Genomic DNA, 26,415 nt, shown 5'->3' on the forward strand with positions numbered 1-26,415 from the left:
TAAGCTAATGCCCAGCTCCACCTGTGTGCCACCAATGCGCCATATGGGGCCTCCAAAGGAAACTTTAACACTATCGGCAATGCTGTAAGACAATGTGCTTTGGTTTTGGTCAAGCTCAGCTTTGTCTGGAGCTAGGCAGAGGCTCACAACGACATTAGTACTCTGGGCAGGAGGAAACCCACAGCCAGGAGAGCTGCTGGGTGCAACAAACTCTGATGACTCCAGCTTTGCCAGATGTTACACCGAATTTAAAGCTACAGCCTGATTGTCTAAATGAAGTTAAAAAGGAGGGAATATCCAGCATTTAGTCTTTCTTTATGCATCCAAGCAGCATATTCTGTAATACACCAAAAAGATGTCACTCTAATGATGCTAATGAACAGCTAAAAGCAAGCAGTGGTACTAGCAGTAAAGTAAGAGAGCCTCTGGGAGTTGCTCTGTAATTTTGGAGGGACTGCAAGGTGATCACAGGTTTCCATCAATCCCCCACTCATCACCCTGTGAAAGAGGGATGCATTGGGTGGGCACTCTAAGCTTGGGGGGGGGGGGCTTGGGTGAGAGCTGCTGAGGGGTCTGCCACTTTGGGGCCAAGAGAGGGGTGAGGATGGGAAGCATATTCTCTGGTCCTAACTCTGCAGGCTCTCCTGTCTTCTCAGAAAGGGACATCCCATTGCCTGGGAGCACCGGTGCTCCCTTTCGGTGCATTAATCGATGGCTGGCCACTAGAGGCCACTTGCCCCTTACTCTGTGCAACTGGTGGAGAAAGGTTGGATGGACACCTCCCTCAGATCTGGCTTGGCTTTTCTACCACCCACAACAGACAGAGTTCAGAGAAGAGCAACAGAAAATTGCCATTTGGCCAGAGGGATTGATTTATAAGGAAAGGTTAGGAGCTAAATTTGTCTAGCGCAATATGTGATGACTAAGACAGGGAGGGGACAAACCAGCAGTCTGGAAAGATCTCAAGGGTGTAAAACATGACAACGTTTTGTTTTTTTTTTTCAGGCAGCCCTGCATAAAGAGACTTGGAAATGGGTTAAAAATTAAAAGAGAAACTTAAAATTAATATCAGGGATAATTCTGCTAATGAACATCAAGCTGAAGCACGCAGCCTCCTGGCGTCACTGCATGGGCTGCTATAAGAACACAAGACAAAAGAAGAAAGAAAAATTTTAAAAACGGTAAATAAAACTGAATGAATGATGCCTTCATCCCACTGTATCTGCTGGTTGTTGGGAGTACGTGATTCAGCACTCCCGCTAGAAGTAATTTTCAGTAACAGAAGCGTCACGCCAGCAGGCCAGATTCAAAGGGAGGCCAGAAAAATCCACAGCCTGCCGACTTGTGCGCATTCACACCTCCCTGCTCTCTCTGCAAGCGCAGCCAGAAACAGAACCTAACTCGCCACACCTCGTACTGTCCACCTAAGATAAAAGAATGCTGAAGGAAAGTGAGCAGCCATGCCCCCATGACACTTCCAGCTACAGCATCTCCCACATGGTGCTAACAGGGACTCCAGCTGGGTTTCCCCTGACCTCCAAGGCTGCTTTAGAGTGGCAGTACAGGAGCTTTCCTGTTTTGCTGAGAAAAACGCATCTGGTACGTCTTCAGGGGGCAGAGTGGAGCAGTTCATGCTGCCCCTTTGTATTAAAAATGAACCAGGTAGGCTACAGCAGGCTGCCCCAGCTGCCTGGGCAAGGGGCTGAGAATAATTTAATGGTGGAGTGTCTAAAAAAGGCATGGATGTTAAGATAGTAATAAAGTCACAGAGGTAAAGCTGGTTTGGGGACAGAGGAAGAGAAGAGACTGACTGATAGATACAGATGGGAAGAGCTCAAAAAGGAGAAGGATTAGGTGCCTGAGAAGATTTTCCTGGGAAGACATACTGACAAGCCTGTGCACAGAGGAGAGAAAGTGGCCAGAGGGGTGCTGCTGCATACACTGAAGCATTCAGCTCCTGCTGTGACAGTCATAGCCTCAAAACCGAATAAAACGGGAGTGGGCTGTGCAGCCCTCACTTCTCCCCAGCCACAGCGGTGGAATGGAAACACACACCAGAATGGAAAGGCAACACATAAGACAGTAAACACAGAAAGTTTTCATGCATGAAGGGTTTAACCTGTAGATCCTCTCTGCCACATGGCTACACCGACAGTTATAATACAGAAGTATTTTATAAGCCTTAAATATTTCAGTGAAACCTACACCTTCCAAAACTGAATGAACCTGGATACGCCACCACAGCCATTCACTCCTGAAGCACCTGCTCCGTTCCCCAACCCGCCCCTGCCAGCCCCCTCACGGAGGCACCAGACGGGACAGAGCCACACAGCTCAGTGACACACACAGGAGCACATGGGGACAAAACCCGCTCCACAACGAAGTATCACTACCAGACAGTGACAAGGAGACACCCCTCCACTGGACGTACGGACGGCTCTGACAGACAAACAGACACACACACGGGAGCGACGGCACTGGGGATGCACCACTCACTGTGCTGTACTATGCCGTGCAATCTGTATGGTGCGGTGCGCGGGACCACACCGTACCGTGCCGTGCCCGGGGCTGCGCTACGTGCTGTGCCATGCCCCATGCCATGCACCGACCTGCCCCATGCCATGCACCGCCGTGCACCGCACCATGCACCTTGCAGCACCGGAGCGCCCTGTGAACGCCGAGTCCCGCACACGGGGCCGGAGAAGAGCAGCCGAGCGCGCTGCCTGGGCTCTAAGGGGCAACCGCGCCCGCCACGCGTGACCGCGGGACCCGTGGATTGCTGCAGCGGGGGCAGCGGAGGGGCTAGCGCCAGGACCCGCCCCCACCTCAACCCCCGCCCGGCCCGTACCTCGCACCGCCGGAGACGGAGAGCCGCCCGCCGCCGCGCCGCGCCCCGGCCCCGCCACCGCGCTCCGCCCGACACGTGCCGTGCCGTGCCGGCGGCGGCGGGCGGCGCTGCTCTCCCGGCCTCCCCCGGCCCTGCGCTGGGCGCGGCACAAGCTCGCCGCCTCTCCCAGGCCGCTCCCCGCTTACCGGTGGGGCTCCGGGACGACGGCGCGGGGAGCTCCCAGGCAGCGCGGGGTGGCGGCGACGGGGCGGGGGCTGGGGGGCGCGGGCCCCGACGGGCGGAACGGGGGACGCTGGGGCGGGTTCCATGGCAACCGGATGTAAGCAGCGACGCTCTAGCTGTTTAGGCCGCCTCGTTGGTGCGGCGGAAGGGCGCGTCTCTGTGGTAACGCGGAAGTGCGAGAGACCGGCAGCAACGGCGCGGGACGGGACGGGCTGTGTCGAGCGGCGCCGCGACCACCTCCGCCTCCGCCTGGCGGTCCCCTGCAGATGGCGGCGGCGGAGACACTGGTGCGCGGCCTGGCGCGGCTTCTGCAGGACGCGGGTAAGTGTGGAACCCGTTGGGTTTGGCCGGGGTGAAGGCCCCGGTGTAGGGGCAGCCGTGCTTACAATCCGTTCTGTCCTTTCGGTTCCTCCTAGGGGACCTTGTCTTGGACGGCTCCAGCACGCTGACGCTGCTCACCCCCACCCTGCAGCACCTCACGCAGGTCTTCGAGCAGCACCTGGGCTTCCGCAACCAGAACCGAGGCTTTGTGGCCCTGCCCTCGCACCCCGCCGAGACGGCCACCATCCTCCAGGCACAGTTCCTTTTCGATGTCCTGCAGAAGACTCACTCCTTGAAGGTCGGTACCTGCTGTGGCTGGGGATGTTAAGGACCAGGAGTACTGCAGGGCTGCCCAGTGGGGATGACAGGCACAGCTGCCTGCTTCAGAGTGGCCTCCCGTGGTGCCCACTGATGCTGTCTTACGTGCTTGCTACATGGGTTGAGCAATTCTCACAGGGCTGTTTCATGGGGTCATAGTTCAGCATCATAGTCTGTAGGTACTTCATCTAGAATCAGCCATGCCACTCAGTGGAAAGTTTTTCAGAGTTAAAGCCAGGTTCTGCAGGAGTTAATTCCATTCTGACCTTGGTAAGGTGTTGACATTGTTGGGAAGATGATTATTTCCTGAAATGCTCGAGCAATTCTGGCAGTATCTGGCAACTGAGTACAGCTGAGCACTCCCTGAGTGGTGACTGGAGGCAGAAGAGCCAGTGTATTTGGGCAGAGCAGTTAGATGTGCACACCCAGTGCTCTGAGACCTTCTGCTTATTATTTCTGAGTTTTACATGTTCCTGCCTGGGCAGGGGCAATGGTTGATTTGAGTGACAATGTAGGATAGTGCTAATAGTGTGTCTGCCTTTGTATCCTCCTTAATTTTAAGAAGGCTGTAATAAAGATAAAAATATGCAGTCAGGGAACTTTCAGAGGGCTTTTTGAAAGATGGCAAGTGTTATGAGGCTGCACAGAATTGTAGTTGGCACGGGGCCACTGTTAGGAGCATCTGAAAGGAGAAGGGGAATTAGCAGCTCTTAGGTTCCACAGTGGTGCTCAGGAGGTATTGTGGCAAAGCACTAGGCCTGCAATGTCATTAAAAGTATTTTGTGTATGAGGCAGATTGGAGAGATTATCTGAACGTTGCTGGGGGGATTTGTGTCAGTGTGCTGAGGATGGAGATTGCAATTGGGCCCAGAGCCCCTGGAGAAACACGTGTCCCTTGGCAGGAGGGGTGGGGAGGGATGCTGCAGTCAGGAGCATGCTGTGACAAGTGCTTGTGTTAACTAAGAAATGGGTTCTTTCTGTAACAAAGAAAGGGAAGCTACCCATTGGGGTGCAGTAACTGATTTGCTTGGAGAAGCTAGTAACATATATCAGCCTGATCAGATTCTTAAGACAGTGGAGGGAGAGGAGACAGTCAGGATGTGGAGCAAGGATGGCACCTGAAATAAACTTTGCTAAAATGAATCATCAGAGCCTCTCAGTGCAAGCTTCCCCTACAAATGGTCCTGTTCAACACACTGCATTAGTGCTGGCACACAGTGGGCAGTGATTCATCACCATCAGGGCTTTAACTGTGGAAGTAGTAGTGATGAGGAGGCCTTGGGGTGTCAGTTCTGCACTTGATGAGTCACTTCTGCATGAAAGTCAGTGTAGCTGGCAGAGATGATCTCTGCAGTGGTACTCTGGTGTCTTCGATGGAAGCATTAACTGCTTCTTGACTCTACTTTGAAATACTGGTTCTGCCCTGTCTGTAGAAAGCATACAAGGCTTAGCTGAATAAGCTGCTCTGCAGTGCATGTACACAGCTTCACAAACCTGTGGTGAAAGAGCCTGTGGCTGCACTACAGAATGCAAACAAGAGGTCTGCAGGTACCTCAGTCTAATGCTAAGAGTGTCCTGGAGACCAACTCTGTTTTCCATTGTATCTTATTTGCCTTATTTGGCCTGTTCTAGTGAAGTGCACACACACACCTCCCACCTGTGTGCTAGTTCAGCTCAGCTGCTCAATAAACACAGCTCCAGCAGTTAGATTTGTCTTTACATAGAAGATTTGTTCATGCTGGTTGATGAGGAATCCAGCTGTCAGACCTCCCTGTGGTTCTGAAAGTAGTGAAGCCACATGTACAGGGGAATAAAAAAGCAGCATTATGGTCTGGCAGACCATGGTCTTGCACTAGCTAACATGCTTTTCTCTTTGACCTCTTGTGAACTATGGGACCAGGAGACTGCCAATACCAGCATGAGGGGAAAGCTTGTTAACAAACACTTGAGCTGGAGGTGGAGGCCTATTCAAAGGACTGTGGTCAGTGCATCAGGAAGGCAGTACTGCAGCACAGATGGAGCTTGACACGAGACTTTATTTCTGATTTCTCTAGCTTGTTCATGTATCAAATTGTGTTTTGCAATCTGCTGTGAAGATCTTCCCTTTCAAGTCCCTCCGACATCTCGAAGTAAGTATAGGAGGCAGAACTGACTGAGTTTTGCTGTTTGGCTTTTCCTGACTTAGCTTTGTGGTTGCAGAATGCCTCTTCTAGGAGCTGTGTAGACTTTTGTGACTTTCCTAGAAGGCTGAGTCTAAACTCCTGCAACGCTAGCTTGGGGTAAAGCTTGGACATAAGCAAAGGCTGGTGTTCTAATGAGGGAGACTCCAGCAAGGAAATGGGAGATCCCTTGCAAAGTTAGGCCTGGGGTGGTAGCTTACAGTATAATTTTATACCATAATATTTTATTTACACTGTAATATTTTGATGTATGTTGTTCTTACTTTCTTATCACTACTGCAGCTGAGGTCTGTCCCTCCACACTGCCTCCAAGGACTGCGATTTGTTTATTCTCAGCTGGAATCTCTAACCTGTTGCAAATGTATCAGTACTCTGGAGGTGAGTGTCTCTACACAGCTTATGGGTAAAATTGCAGGAGAAAGGCCGTCTTAATCCCACAGCCCTTCACACAAGGAAGATGTAAAGAAAGTGTTAACTATCCTATCAGTCCTTGTTGTATATGGCTTTTTGTCCCTTTTCCATTCTGGGGTCCTACTCCTGACTCAAACTGTTGAAGTATTCCCTGGCTGGATATGTGAGTGCTATGTAATCTCCTTTATAGCTGCTTGAGAATTCCTGGCTCCAGCCAATATTCGTATGTGTGAGGTCTGACTGTTCTGTGTCTGGCTGTTTCCACGTTCCAAGACCTACACCTGATTGAGGTTAATTTCCTTAAATTAAAGGTGATTGTCAGAAGGAATGCTGTGCCCCACTGTCTTATCTGCAGTGGTGCCCAGCAGGTTTCTGAGACTTGAAACCAAGCTCCTAGGCACAGAGAACTGAGTAGTGTAGGCTGTGCTAGCTTTGGGGCCTGGGCCTCTTTCTGTAGCACAGAAGCAGCTGCCTGCTTGGGAGCAGGAGCTGCTGATAGGTCATGCTTTGAGAACTTATTTCATCTGCTACAGCACAAATTGTTTGTCCAGGGCATATGTGTCATAGATCTGCTTTGAGGGAGGTGTGAAAAAGGCTTCATTAGCATGAATCACTGTGCTTAGTGTTCAGAGCCTAGAAATGGTAACAGGTTAACTGTTACCACTTGAGTGTAGGAAGCAAAAGCATCTCCCCTTCCAGCATCTCCCCTTCTTTCTAAATATCTAGCCATGCAATTCCCACCACCTCCAAATACTTGAATTAGTGACATGAAAGTTATTGCTACTTTGGGCAAGGCAGGGTCTGTAAGGCACAACATACCAGCCTCTTTCTAGACGAGCTGTTCTATGTCCATCTGCTGTTACTGTAACAGCTAATGCTCACTGCAGAATGGCTCCTCACTTCCTCCTAGGAAATCATATCAGCATGTGGTGGAGATCTGAGCTGTGCTCTGCCATGGTTGGAATTGCAGACTGTGAACTTCAGCTATAACTCGATCACTGCCTTGGATAACTCACTGGTGAGTGTGGCATCCTTCTTGTGTGGCTGAGGGGAAGAGAGGTGATGATCACAGCCAGGAACAGGGCACTCCTTTACTGATCCTGCTAGCTCTGGGTGGGAAGGAGTGGGCAGTGCTCATTTTGCTGGCCTCTTCCAGCAGGACAGGGTTTCTATGCTGCAGTAGAGATATTTGTAGGACTTGATCTAGTATGTTTTTGTCCTTCAGCAATTACTGAATGCTCTGCGAGTCTTGGATTTGAGCCACAACAAGATCCAGGATTGCGAGCACTATTTAACAGTGAGTATCCTGGGTGAGCACCAGCATTTCCTTGTGTGGTGAGGGCACTGTTAAAGTGCTGTAACCATTGACCATGTGCTTGCTAAGTGAAGCATAGCAAAAGAAATTGGAGCTGTGGCCCAGCAGGCATGTAATTTAGAGCTGTTGTCCTGTATGTGCAGCCCCTGTGCCACTGAGGCAGAGAAGGCAGTGTTCTTCACCTGCTCCAAGACAAGAAGGTTAGCTGTGTGTACCGCTGTGTGTCCCTTGTCACTCTGGTGTGGCTATGAGATAACTACAGGGTTACACACAGTGCATACTGCGTATAGCCACACATGCAGTGCTCAGTTGTGGCCAAGACCTGGCTGGCTATTGTGCAGCAGGTGGGAATTACGTAGCCAGGCTTGGGGCTGCAGAGACTTGCTGCTTGGTTTGCTCAGACTGACAGCAGCATTTCCTTCTTGCTCTCAGAAACTTGCTGTTGGTTACTGTAGAAGGGTGGTAGGCCATCACAGCAGCATGTGCATCTCTGGGGAATAGCAATAAAACCCATGGTCTGCAGGGCTGGATCCTCTTCTTTTAAGAGAAGCTGTGAAACTTTTCATGGAGTTGGTGGAGCTCACAATGTATCATTCCCCATCATTTTTGCAAAAGGTAAGGAAGGACTTCTTTTAGTAGTTCAGTCCTTTTGCTGAGGCAGAGGGTCCAGTCCTTTCCTGTGCTCCATTGAAGTTGATGAGGAAGGAGAAAGCTGCACCTAGCAAATTCTGTAAAGTGATTAGATCAACTGAGCAACCCTAGACAAACCAATGCAAATGTGAATGTCAAAGTCTTGCTAGAGAAACAGTCTTAAGAAACTCATTTGTTGATTGACCTTGGTGGAATGGAAACAATGGCAGGGGCTAGTGCCCTGTCTTGAGTTCAGGGTCAGGCTTTGAGCTACGGTCCCAGCTGATCCAGTGCTGCTCTTCTCTCTAAACAGACCCTTGCAGAACTAGAATACCTCAATCTGGCTTATAACTTCCTGTCCAAGGTGCCAAACCTTGGCATCTTCAGCCAATCCAAGCTGGTGACTCTGATCCTGCGTAACAACGAGCTTGACAGCATTAATGGTAAGCCCACAAGAGAGGAGCATTTCTGAGTTCAAAGCCTTTCTCTCTTCCTTGAGGAGGAACAGAACTTGAAATCTTGGGCATAGCTATTTTTAGTAGAGTTCGGTTTTGGGGGAAGATATATCTTCTAGCATGCTGATGGCTTCTCTGTTTGTTGGCAGGAGTTGAACAGCTAGTGAACCTGCAGCACCTAGATGTGGCTTATAACCTCCTGCTGGAACATGCCCAGTTGGCACCATTGTCCACTCTGCACTATTTTAAAAAAGTAAGCACAAAGCCTGGTGGATTGATAGATTAGAGATGTCATATCAGAGGATGCAAAGTAAAGTCTGTGTGGTAAGAGATTTTTGAAAGATCAGTTCAGCTCTTGAGCACTCAATTTTAATGCAGGAAGCTGATGAGGGGGCCATAGAGAGACACCTGTATTTCAGCCTTCACCCTGCTCAAGCTAACCTTTTTTTTATGTACCCATCCCCACCTCCCTTCTCCCCCTTTTTAATTTTAACATTGTCAGGTTCAGTAAAGATCCTCCCCTAATCCTGTTGTGGATTGTGTTTTCAGAGAAGTCTAAGGGAGGATAGCTGCAGTCACTACAGTGCTTGTGAGGGAAGATAGCCTGCAAACGATTCTTCTCTCCACACTTCTCAGAGTCAGTACTGGAAAAGCCCCTGATGATTTAGGGGGACAAGTAGGAAGTACTTTAATTTTCTTCTCTATTTGCTGAACAAATTTCAGGACTCATTGTAAAAGCTTAGTCCTCTCCTGGCTTGATCACCGTTCTGCTCCAAGAAAATTTCCTGAGGCAGAGAGAAAGCCTGCAGCCTGCAGGCAGATCAGCTTGAGCATTAGACTGTTGCTTGTAATAACAATTTCTCTATTTCCCCTGCCTAGCTGCATTTAGAGGGAAACCCATTATGGTTCCATCAAAACCACCGATCTGCAACCCTTGTACATCTGTCTCCCAGGGCAGCCTCCTCCAATGTGAGTATTAACAATGTGCCTTCTGTCCTGGCTGTTGAAGGTGTAGGGTGTTCTGACACTCAAGGTCAAGTGAGGGGAAAGAATTTCACAAACCTAAACATTTATTCCAGTGACATAACACTGGTGATTGTATTATGGTTTGGTTTGTTGTATTACGGTTTGTTTTGGTTTTTTTCAGGTAGTTTATCCTTAAATGTTTATGTGATGCGCTGGCTAGAGCGACCAGAGTTGAACACTGATCTCAGGTTTGCAGGGCCTCAGATCTTAACACATCTTCATTGTGCACTTCATGAGTTTTACTCAGTGATGGTTCCAAAACTTTGTTGCTGCTAGATGGTGGCTGTGTAGCTGACTTTGCAAAGAAGGGACTTGCTGTCTTGGCCCAGCCTGACTATTACATATTCCTCTGTCAGCCATGGCCACCTCTCAGTTTCTCCCCATCACCCTTCTCTCAGCTAGGTGTCATCTCTGGTGTACTCTGGTGTTTATTCTAGGTAATCTGATTTTAAATAAAGAAGCCAGCAAAGAGAGCAAATTAGCAAAGTAAACTTGCTTGCTAATGTTCAGAGGTGCCCTAGAGCTGGTTTACCCTTCATATTAGTGGCAAATGGCTGCATTCAATCTCTTCAAACTACATCTTGGCACAGGCTTTCACTGAGCTCAACTTACTGGAAGCTAGGTAGACTTGGGCTAGAAGTAGGGTGAAAGTGAGTACCTTTCAAAACAATTCATGCATCATTGTAGAATAATCTTTTTGTATCTCTTCCGCAGACTGTCTTGGATACATTTCTGGGAGTCATGAAGTCTGTAAACAGGAAATCCACAATGTTCCCTTCTGGCCATATGTGCTATTAGGTCAGGTAGCTATAACTGAAGGAGTGATGGATAGGCAGGAATGGGGTTGTTTCTGGTAGTCTTTGTGGTTTTGTGCCAGGGATCCCAACCCTAGGGTGGCCTGAACAGGAATAGGAGTCAGCAGATCTTGTCCTGAGTATGTGCCAGCCAAATGTAATCTGACTGCAAATGGGTCTTTAATTACAGTTCCTCTTGGATGGGGAGCCACTCTCTTCCTCGGACCTAATGGTAAGAATAATTGTTCTTACTGGCTTTGGAAGAGGGAACTGTGGCAGGTTTTTGTGTTGTAAAATCTGTATGGGCTGCTTTGACTCTTTGACACAGTTTATTCTGGCTCAGTCCATGCTTATTCCTAGCAATTGTTGAGCTTGGCCAGTGTAACTTACTCTGTCCTGTGTAGTCTTGCAGAACTTGGAGCCTGGCCTGTTTCCTCTTCAGGTGCTATCTGCCAGTTGACACTTTGATTACATGTCAGCAAAACAAATAGTTACCAGTTTACCATCTGCTGTTTTTAAGAAAGGCAGAGATTGACTTAAATGGGAGTGGTCATGATAAACAATCCGCTCAACCATGTCAACTGAGATGGTAGAAGTTTGGGGTGAGGGGCAGGGAAGTTGTCAGCATGAGCTGTGGCTTGGTTACCTTGTCTCCCCTTTGCGCTCAGCCTGCAGTGCTCTCTTTTGGCTTTAGCACCTTCCAAGACTTCTGCAAAGTGTGTCACAGTCCATCCACACTTCTACCTCAGAGAAGACTGCACTGGACCGCAGTGCTCTGGACAGTTCCTGTGCTGCAGACTTCAGTGACAGTCAGTCTCCAGCAGAGAATGTGGCTGTCAGACTCCCTCGGAAGAAAAGCAAGGTCTGGGACTGAGATAGCTTCTTAACCATGTATCTGGGGTGTTGGATGAAGGGGCTTCCTCAAAGTGAAAGATGCATGCAGTGGGATGTGGTCTTGTACTGGTGGTGGTAATGAAACTCTATGCTGCTGTGTGTCGGGGAGGGGCTGGGATTAGCTCCAGTCTTGATAGACTGTGACAAATGGTTCATGGTGTGCTTCTGCACTGTAACAGCGATGACCCCATTGGCTTGGCAGAGCCTGTCATCAGATTCTGTTTTGGTTGTTTTGGTGCTTCCCAACTATTCTTATCCTGTTTATTCCAGGGAAAAGTCAAAGTGCGCAGAGCAAGTATTTCGGAGCCCAGCGACACAGAACATAAGCCCCAGGTTTTGCCTCTGTCTGCTGGTGAGGCTTCCCTTCTTCCTCAGTAACACAAAGTTGAACTGCCCACAGTCAGAGGAGTGCTCTGGCATGGCTCTTCTCTCTGCAGGCCTGGTCCTACAGCACCAGAAGGAGATGGAGCGCTTGGACAGCTTCAGAGATCGTTTTGGTGTTGACTGGCTGCAGTACAAGAAACACCTGGAGGAGCATGACCAAGTACCTGTCATCTGCCATAGCCATTCTGCAGATGAAATCACAGACAGACCTACTGCAATGGACTTGCAGAGTGAGAGCTCTGACCCAGAGCAAGGAACACCACAGGTATCACAGGAAGAATCCTCTCCTTTGAATGATACTGAGAAGGAGGAAGAGCCGGAAGCACAGCTGGATGAGCCTGTAGCAGAACAGAGAGGAGAAGAGGAAGCAGATGAGCTAATGCTGGGGGAGGAGGATGAGGAGAAGCCAGAAGGTAATCAGGTCCTTTCACTGCTGTGCTTGAGGGCATAGGTGACAATATAACAGATGGGTCAAGTGTGATATTTCTGAAGCTTTATCATGCTGCCCAGTACTGTAGGAATTTTAATGACTTAGCCCAAGCAGGCCTGAAGGCCTGATGTTTGTACTGACTTGCACTGTCTTGTTTGGCAGTGGACCTTTGCCAGCCAGTGCTGGTAAGCCAAATAGAAGGGGAAGGGGACCCAGAGCCAGACTGGATCTTTCTGCGAGTCACAGCTAAGCATGTGGTTGAGGTGGAACTGAAGGCTGGCAGAGTCCTCCACAAGCTGGAGCTGAAATGCTTGCAGAAGGTAGAAACCTCTGAAATGAACTGGAAGAGGATGGTGAGTTATGCCTCTGAGTGAGCTTTTGGCATTTAATCCCTGTATGGGCCAGCATTCTGGCTTTAGACCTCTGTCAGGTCTTTTCCGAGCTCCTGAAAAGCCTGATTGCATGGGCATTTTTTCCATCCAATGCATGTGTATCTGAGAGCATCTGTATTGCTTAGAGTACCTGTGATAATGCAGCAAAAGCCAGCACCAATTCTGTTCCAAAGCTGAAGTTAAAGATAATGGCTGGATTTGTTCCAGAGCACAGGAATGAGGGACTCTTGAGGACCCTAAATGAAACAGAGACCTCCTTCCCATCCATTCTTCACTGGGACATCCCCCTGGCCTTGGAGAGGGACTGTGTGTGGATTGCACTTTTTCTTAGACAGTGAAGCACTGAGCTCAGTTTGATGTTTAGAAATCTACTGGTGGATCAGTGGGTGGTTCTCCATTTGCTCTGTCTGCAGGCTGTAGCACTCCCAGCCCTGTTTTGCTTTTGTGGTTCTTTAGAAAGGGAGTTTGGAAATCATTTTCCTCATGGCAGGCTTTTAACACCCAGTGTGTGCATGGACATGTTCACAGGCTTCTCAGATTTCTCTGTTTTCCCCAAAAACTCCCAAATCATTTTTTTTCCTACCATTGTACCTCTTGAATGTTTTGTATCCAGTCTGCACACAGGATGCCGTGTCCTCCTTCTAGGACTGGTGTTTTCTGTCTCCTGCAGGACCTGGAGCGAGTTTTCCCTGTCCTTACGTTGCACTTCAGCTACATCCGCAAGGACCGGCAGAAGCGTAAATACGTGGTGCTTGATGACTGCCCGGAGCAGTGCCTGCAGGTGGGGCAGGCTGGAGGCCTGGGAAGCTGGGCAGTGTTACTGGAAGACACAAAATTCTTCCTGGCAGTACAGGGCCCCTGTTCTCCACGCACCTGTGCATCTGCTGTCCTGTGGCAGCCCATGCCTGGCTTGTTAGCTCAGGAGTTATCCTGCTGCACAAATGACCTGTGAGCGTGGCCATGGGCAGTGAAGCTGTTGGTCATAAAGGGTGCTTCACGGGAAGAAAAGTTAGTGGTTGAGTTAGTGACCCTTACTCACTGTGCATGTGCAATACAGTGTTTCCTGGGTGCTGTGTGCAGGCTAGCCTGCACTTAGCCTGTGGATAGTGAAAGTCTCAGTGCTATGGTAGCTCTGGCTGTGCAGCTGCTGTACTAGCTCTGGTCTCAAATCCAAGTATTTTTCTCAAAGTACTGTTATTTAAGTATATTTAAACAAGTTGTTACAGAGAAGGCAGAAATAGATGAGACTTTTGAGAACAGAGTTCCAGAGAGAGCCTGTCAGTATGTAGATACAAAGCACAGACCTGCAAAGCCAGGTTCTTTTGGTCTCCTACAGTGAAGCTCTGTGCTTTTGGTAAGTCTTGCACATGCTGGCTGTGGTACTCTTAGCTAGGAAATGGCCTGGGACCATTTCCTTGCACTCTGAAATGAGGTATTGAGGCACGTGAGACTTGCTGATGTCAGAGGCTTGCTTTCATTTGGACATTTAGAGCTGCCTGCTAGCACTCTTTTCCTTGTGCCACTACTTCTAGTGCGTCCTTGAAGTGTTGTCCCCAGCTGTTGAAGAGAATCGTCAAAATCAAGACCAGGAAAAGGGATTTATGAAGCTCCAGTGCCTGAAATGCAAGCGGGAGTTTTCACAGCCCCTGGTTCCCTGGCACAAAAGTTCTTACCCTTCAGAGGCTGAAGATGCCAAAATCCTGGAGAGCCTAGCCACCTCAAATCAAGGTAGGATGTAGTGCTCAGAAAAAGCATGCTGGCTAACCCCAGGCAGACTGCCAAAATGGTAGCTGTCGTGTTCAGTATGGACCTTACAGGAGAGGGTGATGCCTTGGCTGTACTGGAATTAAAACTTGTGAGATGTACTCCCACTGGGCCCACTTGGACTGGGAAGACCCTGCCTTGTTCACTAGAAGGTTAAGGTTAAGTGAAGAGCATCCCTGGTTTGGGTGTCCTGGGGTCTGGGAGAACACAGAGGGGCTGGAAATAGCAGATGGTCCACAGAAATGTGAAGTCTAGGAGAAGCATTAAAGGTCATGTAAGCTCTCATCCTGTTCAAACTGTGATCAGTTCTGCCACAGAGACTAGTTTGTTCTAAAGGGCTTTTGCTAACAGAGGCTTCTGGAGAATCTTCTCCAGTATTTCAGGTAAAACCTTGGCTGTTAGGCATCAGTAAAGCAACCAGAACACTAACCTAAGTCTCCCTGACTGTGATCTTAAGCCCACTCTTGCTTCCCTTATGTGGAATGATTTATTCCTTTCTTTGTATTTGAGGTCCATTGTTCTACCCCTGCCACCAGTCCTGTCTTCTGTCCTCTAGACTAAATAAGCTCAACTCCCTAGATAATTTGCTTGTCACTCATATCTTAAACAATGCCGTTACTCCTGCTGATCTCCTTTGTACTCCTTCACATTTGTCCACATTTTTCTTTGGGTGTCTGAAACTAGATGTGGTTTTTCAGCTGAGACCTGGTGAGTGCTGAATAGGCATCTTCTGCTTCCCGAGTTCTTCAAAGCTCAGTTTATATTTGAAGTGGGAAGTGCCCAGGCTTAGCTTTGAAGATGCTGCTTGTTTGATGATGTATCCTGAGACTGAAGTGCTGCAGTGAGGGCAGAGATGCTGTCCTGGCTGCAGCACTGCCTACCACCCTGGGACACTTTCACCTATGCACCAGGGTAGTGGGAGGCCCAAGATCCAGCTGAGTCTGCTGTAGTCTGTGTGAAGCATCAGGAACTGGGGTCAGGAGGGATAAAGACAGCTGGAGGAGGGACATGGCATGCTTGTGGCTTGGCTGGCTAGAAGATAAACCGAGCTGGGGACAGAGGTGGCTAAGGAAAGTTGGATTAACTGTTCATGAGCTTGCCTTCAAAGTTTATGTGAGCACTTGTGGACACAAAGCAGAGGAAAGTCATGACCCAAAGCCCTGATGTAGTTTCATGTGCAACTATGGCACACACTGGTCACCCTAAATCTGAGCAGAGCTGTTTCAGGTGGATGTTGGTACTGATCTGGAATTTCTCATTGATTTAGAATGGGAGGTGTGTAGGATATGATTGTGAAAGAGTTGCTCAACAAGCTCCTCAAGTCAGACTATTTTCTGCTTTGAAAGGGGTGGTTTGTGGTTTGCAGAGGGGATAAGACCACAACTAAAATCTTGCTGAGGGTGAGCTTTCTTTATTCCTCACAAAATCTTCCACAGATGCTGCAGCACCTTCTGAGCCTATAGCCTGTCCCAGTTGTTGCAGTGACCACGTGGTCATCCTGCCTTCAGAGGTGTACTCCAGCACACCTTTGGCTCCTGGCCCTGACAGCATGAGTGAGGATCTGTCAGACTCTGTCCTGGAGGGAGGCAGCCAGCAGGAGGGCCCAGAGGAAGTACCGTGTGAGAGTGGGAAGCTCTCCGTCGGCGGGGAGGACAGCTTGCTAATAGATACCAGCAACAGCACCAGGACCCCAGAACTGAGTGACCACGACGGCAGCACTCTCCATGCCAGCTCCCGCAGTTCAGATGGGGGCTGTGGGAAGAAGGAGCTGGGCATAAAGAGCCAGTACTCATCCCTCAGCCACGTAGACACCAATGGAAGCAGCTTGATGGGGAGCTACCGTTACAGTGTTTCTTGTGAGCCCACTCCTTCCCAGCTCTCTTTGAACTCCGAGTCCGAGGAAATGTGGAATCTCAGTCCCTGTGAGTATGCAGGAGCTCTGCAGGGTTTAGGGGTGTGCACAGCTTGGTGCTGGGCTTTATCGCTGGTGCTTGCAGGGTGCACTGCCTCCTCTTTAATGGAGAAGGGAGGTCAGCAAGTGTAAGCAGCAGTGACCATGGCTCTTGAGAGCAGAGTTCTTCATTCCCCTCTTTGTTCAATCCTCATGCCTGAAGATTGGAAAAACTGATTTAGCTCCTCATCCCTAGTATTGCTCAGACCTGAGTAATAGGGTTTTCTTCGGGGAGCTGTACTGCTCAGTTACAGACACCCTGGTTCCTGGCAGCAGTGAGCTGCCAGCTGGAGGATTACCTTTGGAGAACAGCCTGTACAGCTTCTCTGTCTTTATTCTCTGGCTTCAGTGCAGTGTGAGGCTGCTGTGTTTATAGGAGACTCTGATTAGTGAATCTACAGCTACGTGTGTTTTCCTCAGTGGTCTTTGTGACCTTCAGATGGCGAAGCCTGCCCAAAAGAAGGGACTGAGTGCTGGCTGTGATGACTATTGTGCAAGACAGTAGTTACTAGGAGGCCCATAAATGCTTTTTGTGAAGGCTCTTGGAATTTTAATGTAGTAGAAATCAAAAATTGCTTGAGCTGTTGCTGTTGCTTGGGCATCATTGGGCTTATGATTTACAGAACAACTGAAGTTGGAAAGGAGCTATGGAGATTATCTGGTCCAGCCCACCAAGTGACCATTGCAACTGCAGCCTAGTCCTGATTTGCAAACCTTTCAGTTTCTCAGTTTGTAGAGATCTCCCCCAGCCTTCTAAGACTGCTGCGCCTCTAAAGAAGAGTTGGTGTAGAACCAGTGTTTAGAATTTCTGTGTTCAATCTCCTACACTTGGAAGTGTAAGAAATAAAACAGTCTCTACTTTTTGGGTCAAATTGCAAGGTCCCAAGTTAAAACTGAGTCCATGAAAAGGCTTCTGCTGAGAAGTTGGTCAGGGTAGTGTTTCTGGTAAAGAACAGCCTGCGCTGGGAAATGTGTACTCTTGGTCAGTATGGTGTATAAATTATTTGGTCATACAATTGCATGACAAACCTAATTATATGCTTAAACAATTTTATTGGTGTCTTCCTCAGTGCCCTTTAGCCTCACCACAGTCGAAGTCAGAGTTTAAATTGCTGACCTGAACTGAAATGAGAAATATCTTTCTGGCTTTGTGATAAAGAATTGCTTCCCTGCCAAAATGGGCAGCAAAACAATGTTCTCCTGTGATTAAACATCCAAGTGTAGCTTAAAGATGGGTTAGGCCAAAGTGTTGTATATCTGAAAAGCAAATGTTGGGGGTGATGAAGTCCCTTGATCTGTAGCCTGGAAAGCCCTAGCTTTAGCCCTTTATCTTGAGGAGAGACTTGATGGAAGCAGCTGTGCAGAGAGGGTGATACTGCTGCCATGGAATGCTTGGGCAGCACGTGGTTGGTGGACAAAGTGTCAATCCTACCCTTCACTCTCCTCAGCTGTAAACAGCATCCTGAACGCAAGGGACTTCCATTCTGTGGATCATCGACTGAAGCTCTACCTGGATATGGAGGTTTTTGAGGAGAACACTGAGGAGTTCCAGTTCTTCCTCAAGGTGAGCTCCTGCATCACCACTTCTACAGCTCCTTTCCTGTCCTTATTGTCACCCTGAGAGTTCCACAATAGGGTGGCATCCCAGAGACTGTGGGATGTGAAGGGAGATGAAGAGTGTTTGAGTTAGTCCTTTGCCTGGGTAGGCTGGCAAGGGGCAGGCCAGTGCTATAACCTACCCTCTCTGTGCTCTAGGTGGTCATGGTGAAGTTTGGCCGAAAAGGAGAGTTCCTCTCAATTCTAGTTGCCTCTGATTTCAAGATTTATGTGCTGGAAGTCACTGGAGCTATCAGGTGAGGAGAATTGTGGTGAGTGAGATCCTGCAGCAAGACTGGGTGCTGGATAGTGCCGGCCTGTGCTAGCCTTACCCTGGAGGTGTGGTGACACACAAAGGTTCTTCTAGCAAACCTCTCTGCTGCACCCTGATGTGGGAAAGGAGATGGGGCATCCTGCTGCAGCTGAGGGCTGTGCTCTGTGATTAGGGGACAACCTGCAGACTGGCTGAAGAAGAATGACTCTTACTACCTGTCTGATATTTCCCATCTGGAAGTGGGACTCTGCCACCAGAGCTTGCGAATGGAGTTTGAGAACCCAAAAGCCTCCTACAATCTGCTGATCCGGAACCAAAGCTGCTGTGACCAGTTCCTGCAGACCTTGACATGTAAGAGTAGAGCTGTAGTGTGCCTGGGCTGGGGTCAGGGAGGGTGACCAAGAGAGCTGTAATTGGATGTATGTTGGAAATTTACTTCTTGCCAGAGAAAAAGTTGGGGGGGAACACAAACTGGCATCATAACTTCCAGTGCCACTCTGTAGGCTAGAAAACCATCCTGAGCTGTTACGTACTGCCCTTGGGCTTGCAATAAATGACATCTACGTTTTCCCTTTTTAGGCCTCATACAAGAACTGCCCGCTAAGCACAGGAGTAAGGTGAAGGAAATCCCCACTGTGGAAATGAATCCACAACATCAGCTATGGTAAGAATGTGCTCTGAGAGGTTGGAGTTCTGGACAGAAGAGGATGTCTGCTTGTCCAGCAGTGCCTGGGGAGCAAAGTGCTCAAAATAGGGCAGCACAGGAGGGGACGCTGCAGGAGTGTAGCAGCCAGGCCTACCTTACAGGTTTAAGGCAGCTAGCTCAAATGTCTGCTGCACAGGGGATGAGCCAGGCAGGGCAACTCCTGCTCTCTTGGAGGAACCTGAGCAGAATATAATAGAGGAAGGAAAATGGGAAGGTATAGGGCAGCATTTGGTTCCTAGCTGGCAAGGTGACAGGCGGCAGCGTGTTAGGAGAAGTGGAATTTTGCAACATCTGGAGGAGAGGGGTCCCTCCCTTCTCCAAGAGGACAGTGAAGAGTAGCTAGATCACAGCAAACCTGGACTGGAAACAGTTCTTCCTTGATCAGGCCACTGTTTCGTTTCCTCCAGGCCTCTGCTGGACTCCAAGACCACAGATTCTGCAGATGACACTTGCTTCTTCTACCTGCTGGCCTACCTGATCCAAGGTACAGGAGATCTCAGTGGCCAGGTGTCCCACGCCTTCTGCTGTTCCTTTGTATTTTTCTTGGGCAATCTGTGGGTAAAGAGCCAGGCCATTGGTCAAGCAGTGAGATGGACTAGGGGCATAGGTGTGGGCCAGATGTGCTAAACATCGGATTTGAGTCTTCCGTAAACAAATCCAACATGAACAAAGCAATCATGTTGTGCTGAATTTGTTACTGGTTTTGCACCCTTATTCACCACTGGCCACTGGGGAAGTATGAGAGAAAGAGAACCTGAAGGAATCTGCAGGAAACTGGTCTCTAATCTGTGTGTATTGCTCTCCTCAAACTGAAAAAATAGCTTGTGAGAAGAAGAGCTTAAAGTACAGTTTTATTACCCTACTATTTTATCATTTTCTAGATTATATGGTATCCAGAAGTGAACACAGTTCCAGCTGAAGCCTCATTGCCAGTTAGACAGGACTAATTAAACATCCCATTTTTGATTCTCCTGTTAGTTCCCAAGAGTGAGCTGGGATGAGAAAGGCAACGTCTTCTTGTAGCAGCTTGTGACACCCTGTAACCTCAGCTAGTTCTGCTGCTGATTCCCTATTGCTGTGCATCTGACATGCCCAAGTTCTGATGCTTTTCATTTACATCCACTGAAATAATCTGGATGATATTTGTGCTCCCTGCAGTTTATCAAAACTGCTTTGCTTCCTGCCATACTTATGACATATCCCAACTTGGTATTTAAACTTTGTGTGTGCTCTCTGTTCCAGCCATCAGATATCTGCAGCTAGATGAATTCGGGCCAAGTAAGGCAACCTTTTAGCTGGAGCTGCTGGGTTTTAACTAAGGAGTAGTGAAGTGTTGTTTAAGAGGTCAAAGGTTTCAGTGGTCTTTTCCTGTCTCACCTGAGGACATAGGCTGGACAAGCTTTGCCAGGCAGTGTTTTTCCTAGGCATGCTCCTGCAATGAGCTTGGATAAGCTGGTCAAGCCCAGCCACATTTAGCTACCCTGTCCCTCCTCTTCAGCCAGGAAGCTGATTAAGGCTATTCACCCAGTTAATGTCACTGGAAAGGATTTCCCTAGGGGAGGAATGGAAAGCAAAGCTGGCTCTGTGGTGACTCAGGCTCTCGGCAAAGCCTCTCCTATTCCCTCATATCCTTCTAGGGACATCTGCTTTCCCTGTGACCCTGCTGAGCACCCACACTATGCTGTTTCTTCTGGAAGAGAATCACCAATGGCAGGTGCAGCCCTCCTTGGATGAAGACAGTGAGGCAGAAATGCCTCCTGGTAGCAACATCCAGTTGAAGGAGAAGCAGCCGATCAGCAGTATTAGCAGTGTCATAACCTATCGCCTCTGTCCCTGTGACATCAAGCTGATGCTTTATGATGAGGTAACCTGGAGGTGGCCATGGGTCACGCAAGATGCTGGGTGTGGATTGTGCTCAGATCCTCCTCTTGCCAAGTGTCTTGAGGCTGTCATCTCCCATCCTAACCTAGAGGTTTGCACCACAGAAGGAGGGGAGCACAGTGAATTGCCACGGTACAGAAGTTATGCAGGGACACTTCCACGGCCAGTAGTAGAGGGAGGAGGATGTCACAAAAATTGGGAGGAGCTGGCAGCTCAAGGCTAGGCCCTGCTCATTGACCTCGTTCTGTTTCCTCCCTCTAAGGTGCTGAAAGTGGAGAGCACTTGGCACATCCGCACAGAGTGCCCTGAGCTCCTGGTAGAGCTGGTGGAGTGGATCCGCAGGCCCTGGGAGGAGATGTTCTCCATCGAGCTACGGAAGGCTGTGTGCGAAGGACTGGAGTGAGCTTGTTGGCTGTAGGCAGGCAGGACAGGGAGTCAAGTGCTGCTGTGTTGGCAATGGTGTACCAAGTGTCTGCCACTCCCATCTGACCTTGCTGTCCTCTGGCCTCTGCTTTCTACTCTGGTTTTGCCCCTGACCCGTTACGGTGAAGGAGGAGGGGAGCACACAGTTGTCAAGACTGCACAGTCACTCGTTTGCACTGGGCTGGCCCTGGAAGGAGGAGGTGGAGGGTGTTTCCTGTTATGCTGCATAAGCTACACAAGAGTTTTAACTTGGCAGTATCTGCTGGTCTCCTTCATGGTCACATGGAGTGTCACAGAAGGAAGAGGGGAGCCAGGCCAGGCATATTCAGTGGGACATGCAATGGTACTAGACAAACAGCAGGCCAGAGGCAGTTGGGTGCTGTGGTCTTTCTAGCAGGTGTATTTGCTGCCTTTCAGGCTGTTTCAGAACAGCTTCCATTATCTGCTGATGACTTTTTTTTTAACCCCTTTTCCTCCCCCTCCCTCTTGTCCATGGCTTTCCTGAAGCTGCCTGCTTCACACAGGAGCCTGATTGCACAAGGAGTTGAGTCATGTTGTACTAGCAAGCCCACAGAGAGTCCTTACCTGTCTGCCTGGCAGGATATGACTCTGTCTGCTGCTGTAGTCTTTCACTGTCACGGGAGGGAGGAGCTGTGAGGCTCTTAGCACAGAAATGTGTTGCTCATCGTTTAGGGGTCAGGACCCTGGTGGGCACTGGCAGGTAAAAAGCTTAGGCTTTTCTGAGCAGTCCAAAAGCAAGAGTCTATTTTAACATGAGTTTTACTATTTTCTATTATAATAAAAGGTTATATTTATTGAATTGTCACATTTTCCTTGTTTAATCTTGTACTGCTATAATATTTCTGTAAGGTCTTGCATACTAACGTTGCAGCAGTTTCAAGGGTTCCTCAACATCTCACAAAGTTCCAGTCGTTCTCTCACTCCTGTTCAGGGTGGGTGCTGATGGTTTGCTAGAGTGACCTTCTCTGCCTGCCTGGCTCCCAAGCAGCAACCAAGGAACAAGGCTCAGATGGGATTAGGCTTGATGGCAGGTGCTGGTTGTGGTGTTCTGTGACAATTGCCCTCAGGTGAGCATCCTGTGGGCTTCCAGCCCCAGCAAATTGCTTACTGGCTATTGATACCCTCAGAGGCATACATCTGAGAGGAGCTGTTGTTGCTGCAGAGGTGGGAGTACCTGCCACCAGGTTCTTTCCTGTACCAGGCTTTACCTTGTCTCAACCTCTCCTGCACAGAGTTACATGCAGCTTAAAAATCGCTGCTGCTTGGCCTGGGCTTGCTGTGTCACAGGACCTCTGCACCCTGCCCAGTGAAGAGCAAGTGGAGATGTGTGTGGTGCTTCAGAGCCGCTCAAGCTCCTCGTGGGGGTGAGCAGAAATGGGCCTGTTACATTACGGTGCTGCCAGGTGGGCTCTGATAGCCCAAACAGGGACCTTCACTGACGTTTGCTTTTCCCAAAGTAATGTCTCTCTCTTGCCATGAATGCTCAACCCACAGTTCCATGGCAAGTCTTCCCACAGCTGAATCCTTACTGATAAACCCTCTGTTTTACATCAAGGTGATCCTGATTTCTTTAAAGACATTTGGTGACCTAATGCCTGTTTTCTTTGGATACCAAGTACAGCAGCTCTTTGCAACAGTCTCTGTGACATTAAGACATTGCACATGCCCAGAGCCAGTGTCTGTGGCTTCAGTTTCTATCACCTGGGACACAGGATTCCACCCAAATGACTGGGTCTCACAGCGTCCTGCTGCTCCAGTTTCACCTGGGCAGATAAAAGTTTCCTTCCCTGCTCAAACGCAGCTCTGTCATCCCCACAGTCCTAGGAGCATGCGAAATTCAGTTTCTATACATTGTAGTGGTCCGAAGGCCACTTTGCAGATGCTTTCTTGGAATTGCTGCACTCTTAGACTTTCTCCTGTCACTTCCACAAGTAGTTGAGCTCCTGAAGGCCTGCAGTGGCCGATATAGCCTTCTATAGACTTGATTGACAAGATCTATGCTGTCTTGAGGCAAATGTCACAACACATTCCACTTTCTCCCATCTTCCTAAATGGGCATATGGCTGCTGCTCGCTGTTTCTTTGGAGCGATCTAGGTGCAAGAAGGAATGAACTCAGTTGACATGCTGCCAGCACCTAGCACTTTGTCCAGGGAAAGGAGCCTGAGAGAGCTGAGACAGTAAAGACCTGTAAGGGTTTTATGTCTTCATCTTGCCACAAAAGGCGCTTGTGTAAGTTTGGTCTTAATCTTGCTTATTGCTGTGTTTTTCACAAAGGGCAAGTGTCAAAATTGGAGTTATTAGACCAGCTCATTGATGTCTCTTCTGCATAAGCAGAAGATCCCTTGAGAAAACCCATCCCTGGAGCTTTCTTTTTCCATCTTACCCAAGCTGCACCTTTGTTCTTCCTCATCTGTTGCTGGATATGTGATGAAGGGATTGTCAAAACCAGAGGTTTCAGCACTGTGCCTCTCCATAGCTCTTCCCACTATTTTTTCACTGCAGAATTGACTGTTGATTTGCTTCTGCCCCTTGCCATGTCTCTGCAGGTTTGTGCCCTCAGCTCAGAACTAGGCTTTTGGCCCTGTGAACAGCTCCCTGCTCTTTTGCACTCCCTCAGCCACTGATGGGGAAGCTCACATGCTCTGCAATAACTTGTATTCTGCTTCTTCATGAAATACTTTGTTTTCCCTTTGGATTTTGACCTGGTTGTGGCCAAATTAACCCCTTTGTGGTTAATTTGTAATTGTGAACACTTTGCTGTGGTGCTCCCTGTGCTAGGCATAGTGATAGAATTAGCTGGTCTGATTGCATCAGCTGGGTGTGTGCAAGGACTTTCACGCTCCAGCACTGCAGGCAGCCCTAGGATTGCACAGCAGATTGAGGGCTGTGCAGGAACAGGGGCTATGTAGGAGGGCCAGGGTTTGCAGAAAACTGTGATGTATGTTAAACCAGCTGCAGATGTCTTCTGGACATGCAGTCCCCAAGTTGTGCTGTTAGAAACTTTCCCCTTCTTTGCCCTTTTCAGGACACAGTAGGCTCCAGCACTCAGCTGCTAAGACAGAACAAGGCTGGTTTGACTCTCAGCATTCCCCTGCCTGTATCTCCCTGAAGCAGGCTTTTCTCAAGGTGTATGTAGCTAAAATACCCAGGCATGGAGTGGCTGCAGGGCTCTGGAGACAGGCAGGCAGTGGTGGGCTCAGGCCATTCTCGTTCTGAGAAGCCTGGAGCTACCATCACTTTTCCACAGGCACATACCAGCCCTTCCTTGTTTCATTCAACTTGTCAGTGAAGATGATGTCTCAGTCGTGGGTCTGGCTATTTCAGTGCTTCCTACTTTGTGTCTCTGACCTCTAAAGCAGTACTGCCTTGAGCATACATAGCCTGTGGGTTGGCTGTCAGCCCCCTTGCACTCTAAGAAATCCTTGTTTCTAATCAAACTGGATGACTAGAGGGACTGGTCATTTACTTCTATCAGAATATCCCTGCTGGCCTCATCTCCAGGAGACCAGAGATGTAGCAGCAAAGGGCATGTGTTCCCTGCAGCTTGTGGACCAGCCTGGCCAACTTCATCCCTCCTGTGGGTGTCGACACTTCTTACCCAGCTTACAGAGCAATGGCCTGGGGCCATGTGAAACCCTTTCCTATGGGCCAGCCTCCAGCTTAGCTGGTAGAGAAAGAGCAGACTCCAAAGTCTGGGTTTGAGTGCCATCTGTGGTACCAGGGTGCCAGCAGAAGTCAGCACCCAGCAACTGGGAAGGATACCCTAGCAGTAGGGAGGTGGGTGAGGGTCTATGCCACATACTCCCCACTGCAATTCCTACTCAAGGAGGGAAAGGAAAGGGAACTTCATTTTGAAGCTGTCTCAGCCTGTGTTATAGGGGATGGTCATTGCTCTTTGTGCGCCTATGATGAAGCATGCTTCTGTCTCTTATCAGAAGTTTATTAAGCTAGTTGTGGAACTGTCCTATATCAGGACAAACAGTCCCTAATAGATCTGTCTGTCCCTGTCTCTGCACCAGATGAGTTGTTAAAACTGGGAAGAGAGTGTTTGCTGCTGGGGATGTGCACTGCCTGTGTCCCGGCTCAGGGAGGATGAAGTTGGCTTGATCACTTCTTGCTCATTGCTTCCTCACCCTGCTGCCAAGTGCCAGCTGGGCAGGCTCCATGCTGCCCCACAGCAAACATGCCTAGGGTGCCTGGCCTTTCTATCTGCTGTGCAACCACCATCCCATCCATGGAAGAGGCAGTCATAGGGCCCAGCCCATCCTGCCCTATTGATCACAGCAGGAACAGAGGCTGATATCAACAGCCAGGCCGGGCCCTGTGCTCTCCCTGGCACCTTGCATCTGGCAGCCAAGGCAGGGTCTGGTGGTGGAGTCCCGGAAGGTGCCACCATTGTGGCACTGTGGCTGAGCAATGACCAGGGAGGGGCTGCTTGTGGGAGCTCTTGCCATGTCCTTCCTGAGTGGTAGTGTTTGTCCCAGAAGTGGATGTTCTCCTTATCCCTGCCCTTAAACTCCCCCTCAGCCATTACCTCCTTGATTACCAGCTCCCTGCACTCTTGCTGGGCTGTGCGGCCACCTTGCCATGCTCCACACAATTGTTCCAGCTCTGGACTCTGCACCACAGACTTAGTGGTTTGGGGCTGATGCTGGGTTTTGTGGTTGGTGACAGTGCTCCTGTTTCCTCTGTGAAGTTTGTCTCCAAGCCAGACACTGTGAGGCTGCTGGTCTTGCACATCCTTCCTCCCTTGGATGGGTCCAGGCTCTGTCAGCCTCAGCTGATGGGGGAAGGGGGAAGGGTGGGCACCACCCTTCACCCACCACCTTCCTTTCCCAGCTGTTGTGTGTTTGTCCCCTGCCGTAGGCTGAAAAAGTGATGTCTCTCCAGGCACTTTGGTGTCACAAGCTCAAGATGAAGGTAGAGCTCACCGTACACAGGGCACTGTCAGAAGGGATGTGACACCAGTGGCCAGATGCTGACAAGCACAGTAACGCCTGTGCATGGGGTTTGTTTGACACCAACCTCTGAGGCATGATCTGAGATGTGTTCTGCTAAACTGCTGCTGCACCTGTACCTGCCTCTGGCCCAACAAGTGGCTTTGTTCTCTGTGCAATGGCTTCTGTAGTGCCTCAGTGAGTCATGCTCTCCAGTTTAACACGAGGCTGCTATGGGGGT

At 49.3% G+C, this 26,415-nt stretch overlaps 1 protein-coding gene across 1 annotated transcript; it reads left to right on the forward strand.

Annotated features, from left to right (window-relative positions):
- The first annotated feature begins 3,336 nt into the window (after positions 1–3,336).
- STK11IP (serine/threonine kinase 11 interacting protein) lies at positions 3,337–21,230 on the forward strand. Its single transcript, XM_054380852.1, has 24 exons — positions 3,337–3,391; positions 3,487–3,689; positions 5,764–5,838; positions 6,172–6,267; positions 7,211–7,318; positions 7,526–7,597; positions 8,559–8,688; positions 8,850–8,953; positions 9,580–9,669; positions 10,711–10,752; positions 11,215–11,382; positions 11,685–11,766; positions 11,852–12,211; positions 12,391–12,581; positions 13,291–13,401; positions 14,153–14,348; positions 15,821–16,306; positions 17,784–17,899; positions 18,091–18,188; positions 18,378–18,556; positions 18,785–18,869; positions 19,319–19,395; positions 20,549–20,775; positions 21,055–21,230. The coding sequence occupies exons 1-24, from the start codon at positions 3,337–3,339 to the stop codon at positions 21,193–21,195; spliced, it is 3,492 nt and encodes a 1,163-aa protein (XP_054236827.1). The 3' UTR covers positions 21,196–21,230.
- The last annotated feature ends 5,185 nt before the right edge of the window (positions 21,231–26,415 follow it).

Source organism: Indicator indicator, chromosome 5 (genome assembly GCF_027791375.1).
Source record: "Indicator indicator isolate 239-I01 chromosome 5, UM_Iind_1.1, whole genome shotgun sequence".
Taxonomy (NCBI): Eukaryota; Metazoa; Chordata; class Aves; order Piciformes; family Indicatoridae; genus Indicator; species Indicator indicator.

Excerpts from the sequence above, each read along its gene's own strand:
- STK11IP (XM_054380852.1), top strand. The coding sequence starts at position 3,337 with ATGGCGGCGGCGGAGACACTGGTGCGCGGCCTGGCGCGGCTTCTGCAG. Across the intron at positions 7,319-7,525 it reads CTGCCTTGGATAACTCACTG|CAATTACTGAATGCTCTGCG; the intron begins GTGAGTGTGGCA and ends TTTGTCCTTCAG. Across the intron at positions 11,383-11,684 it reads TCCCTCGGAAGAAAAGCAAG|GGAAAAGTCAAAGTGCGCAG; the intron begins GTCTGGGACTGA and ends TGTTTATTCCAG.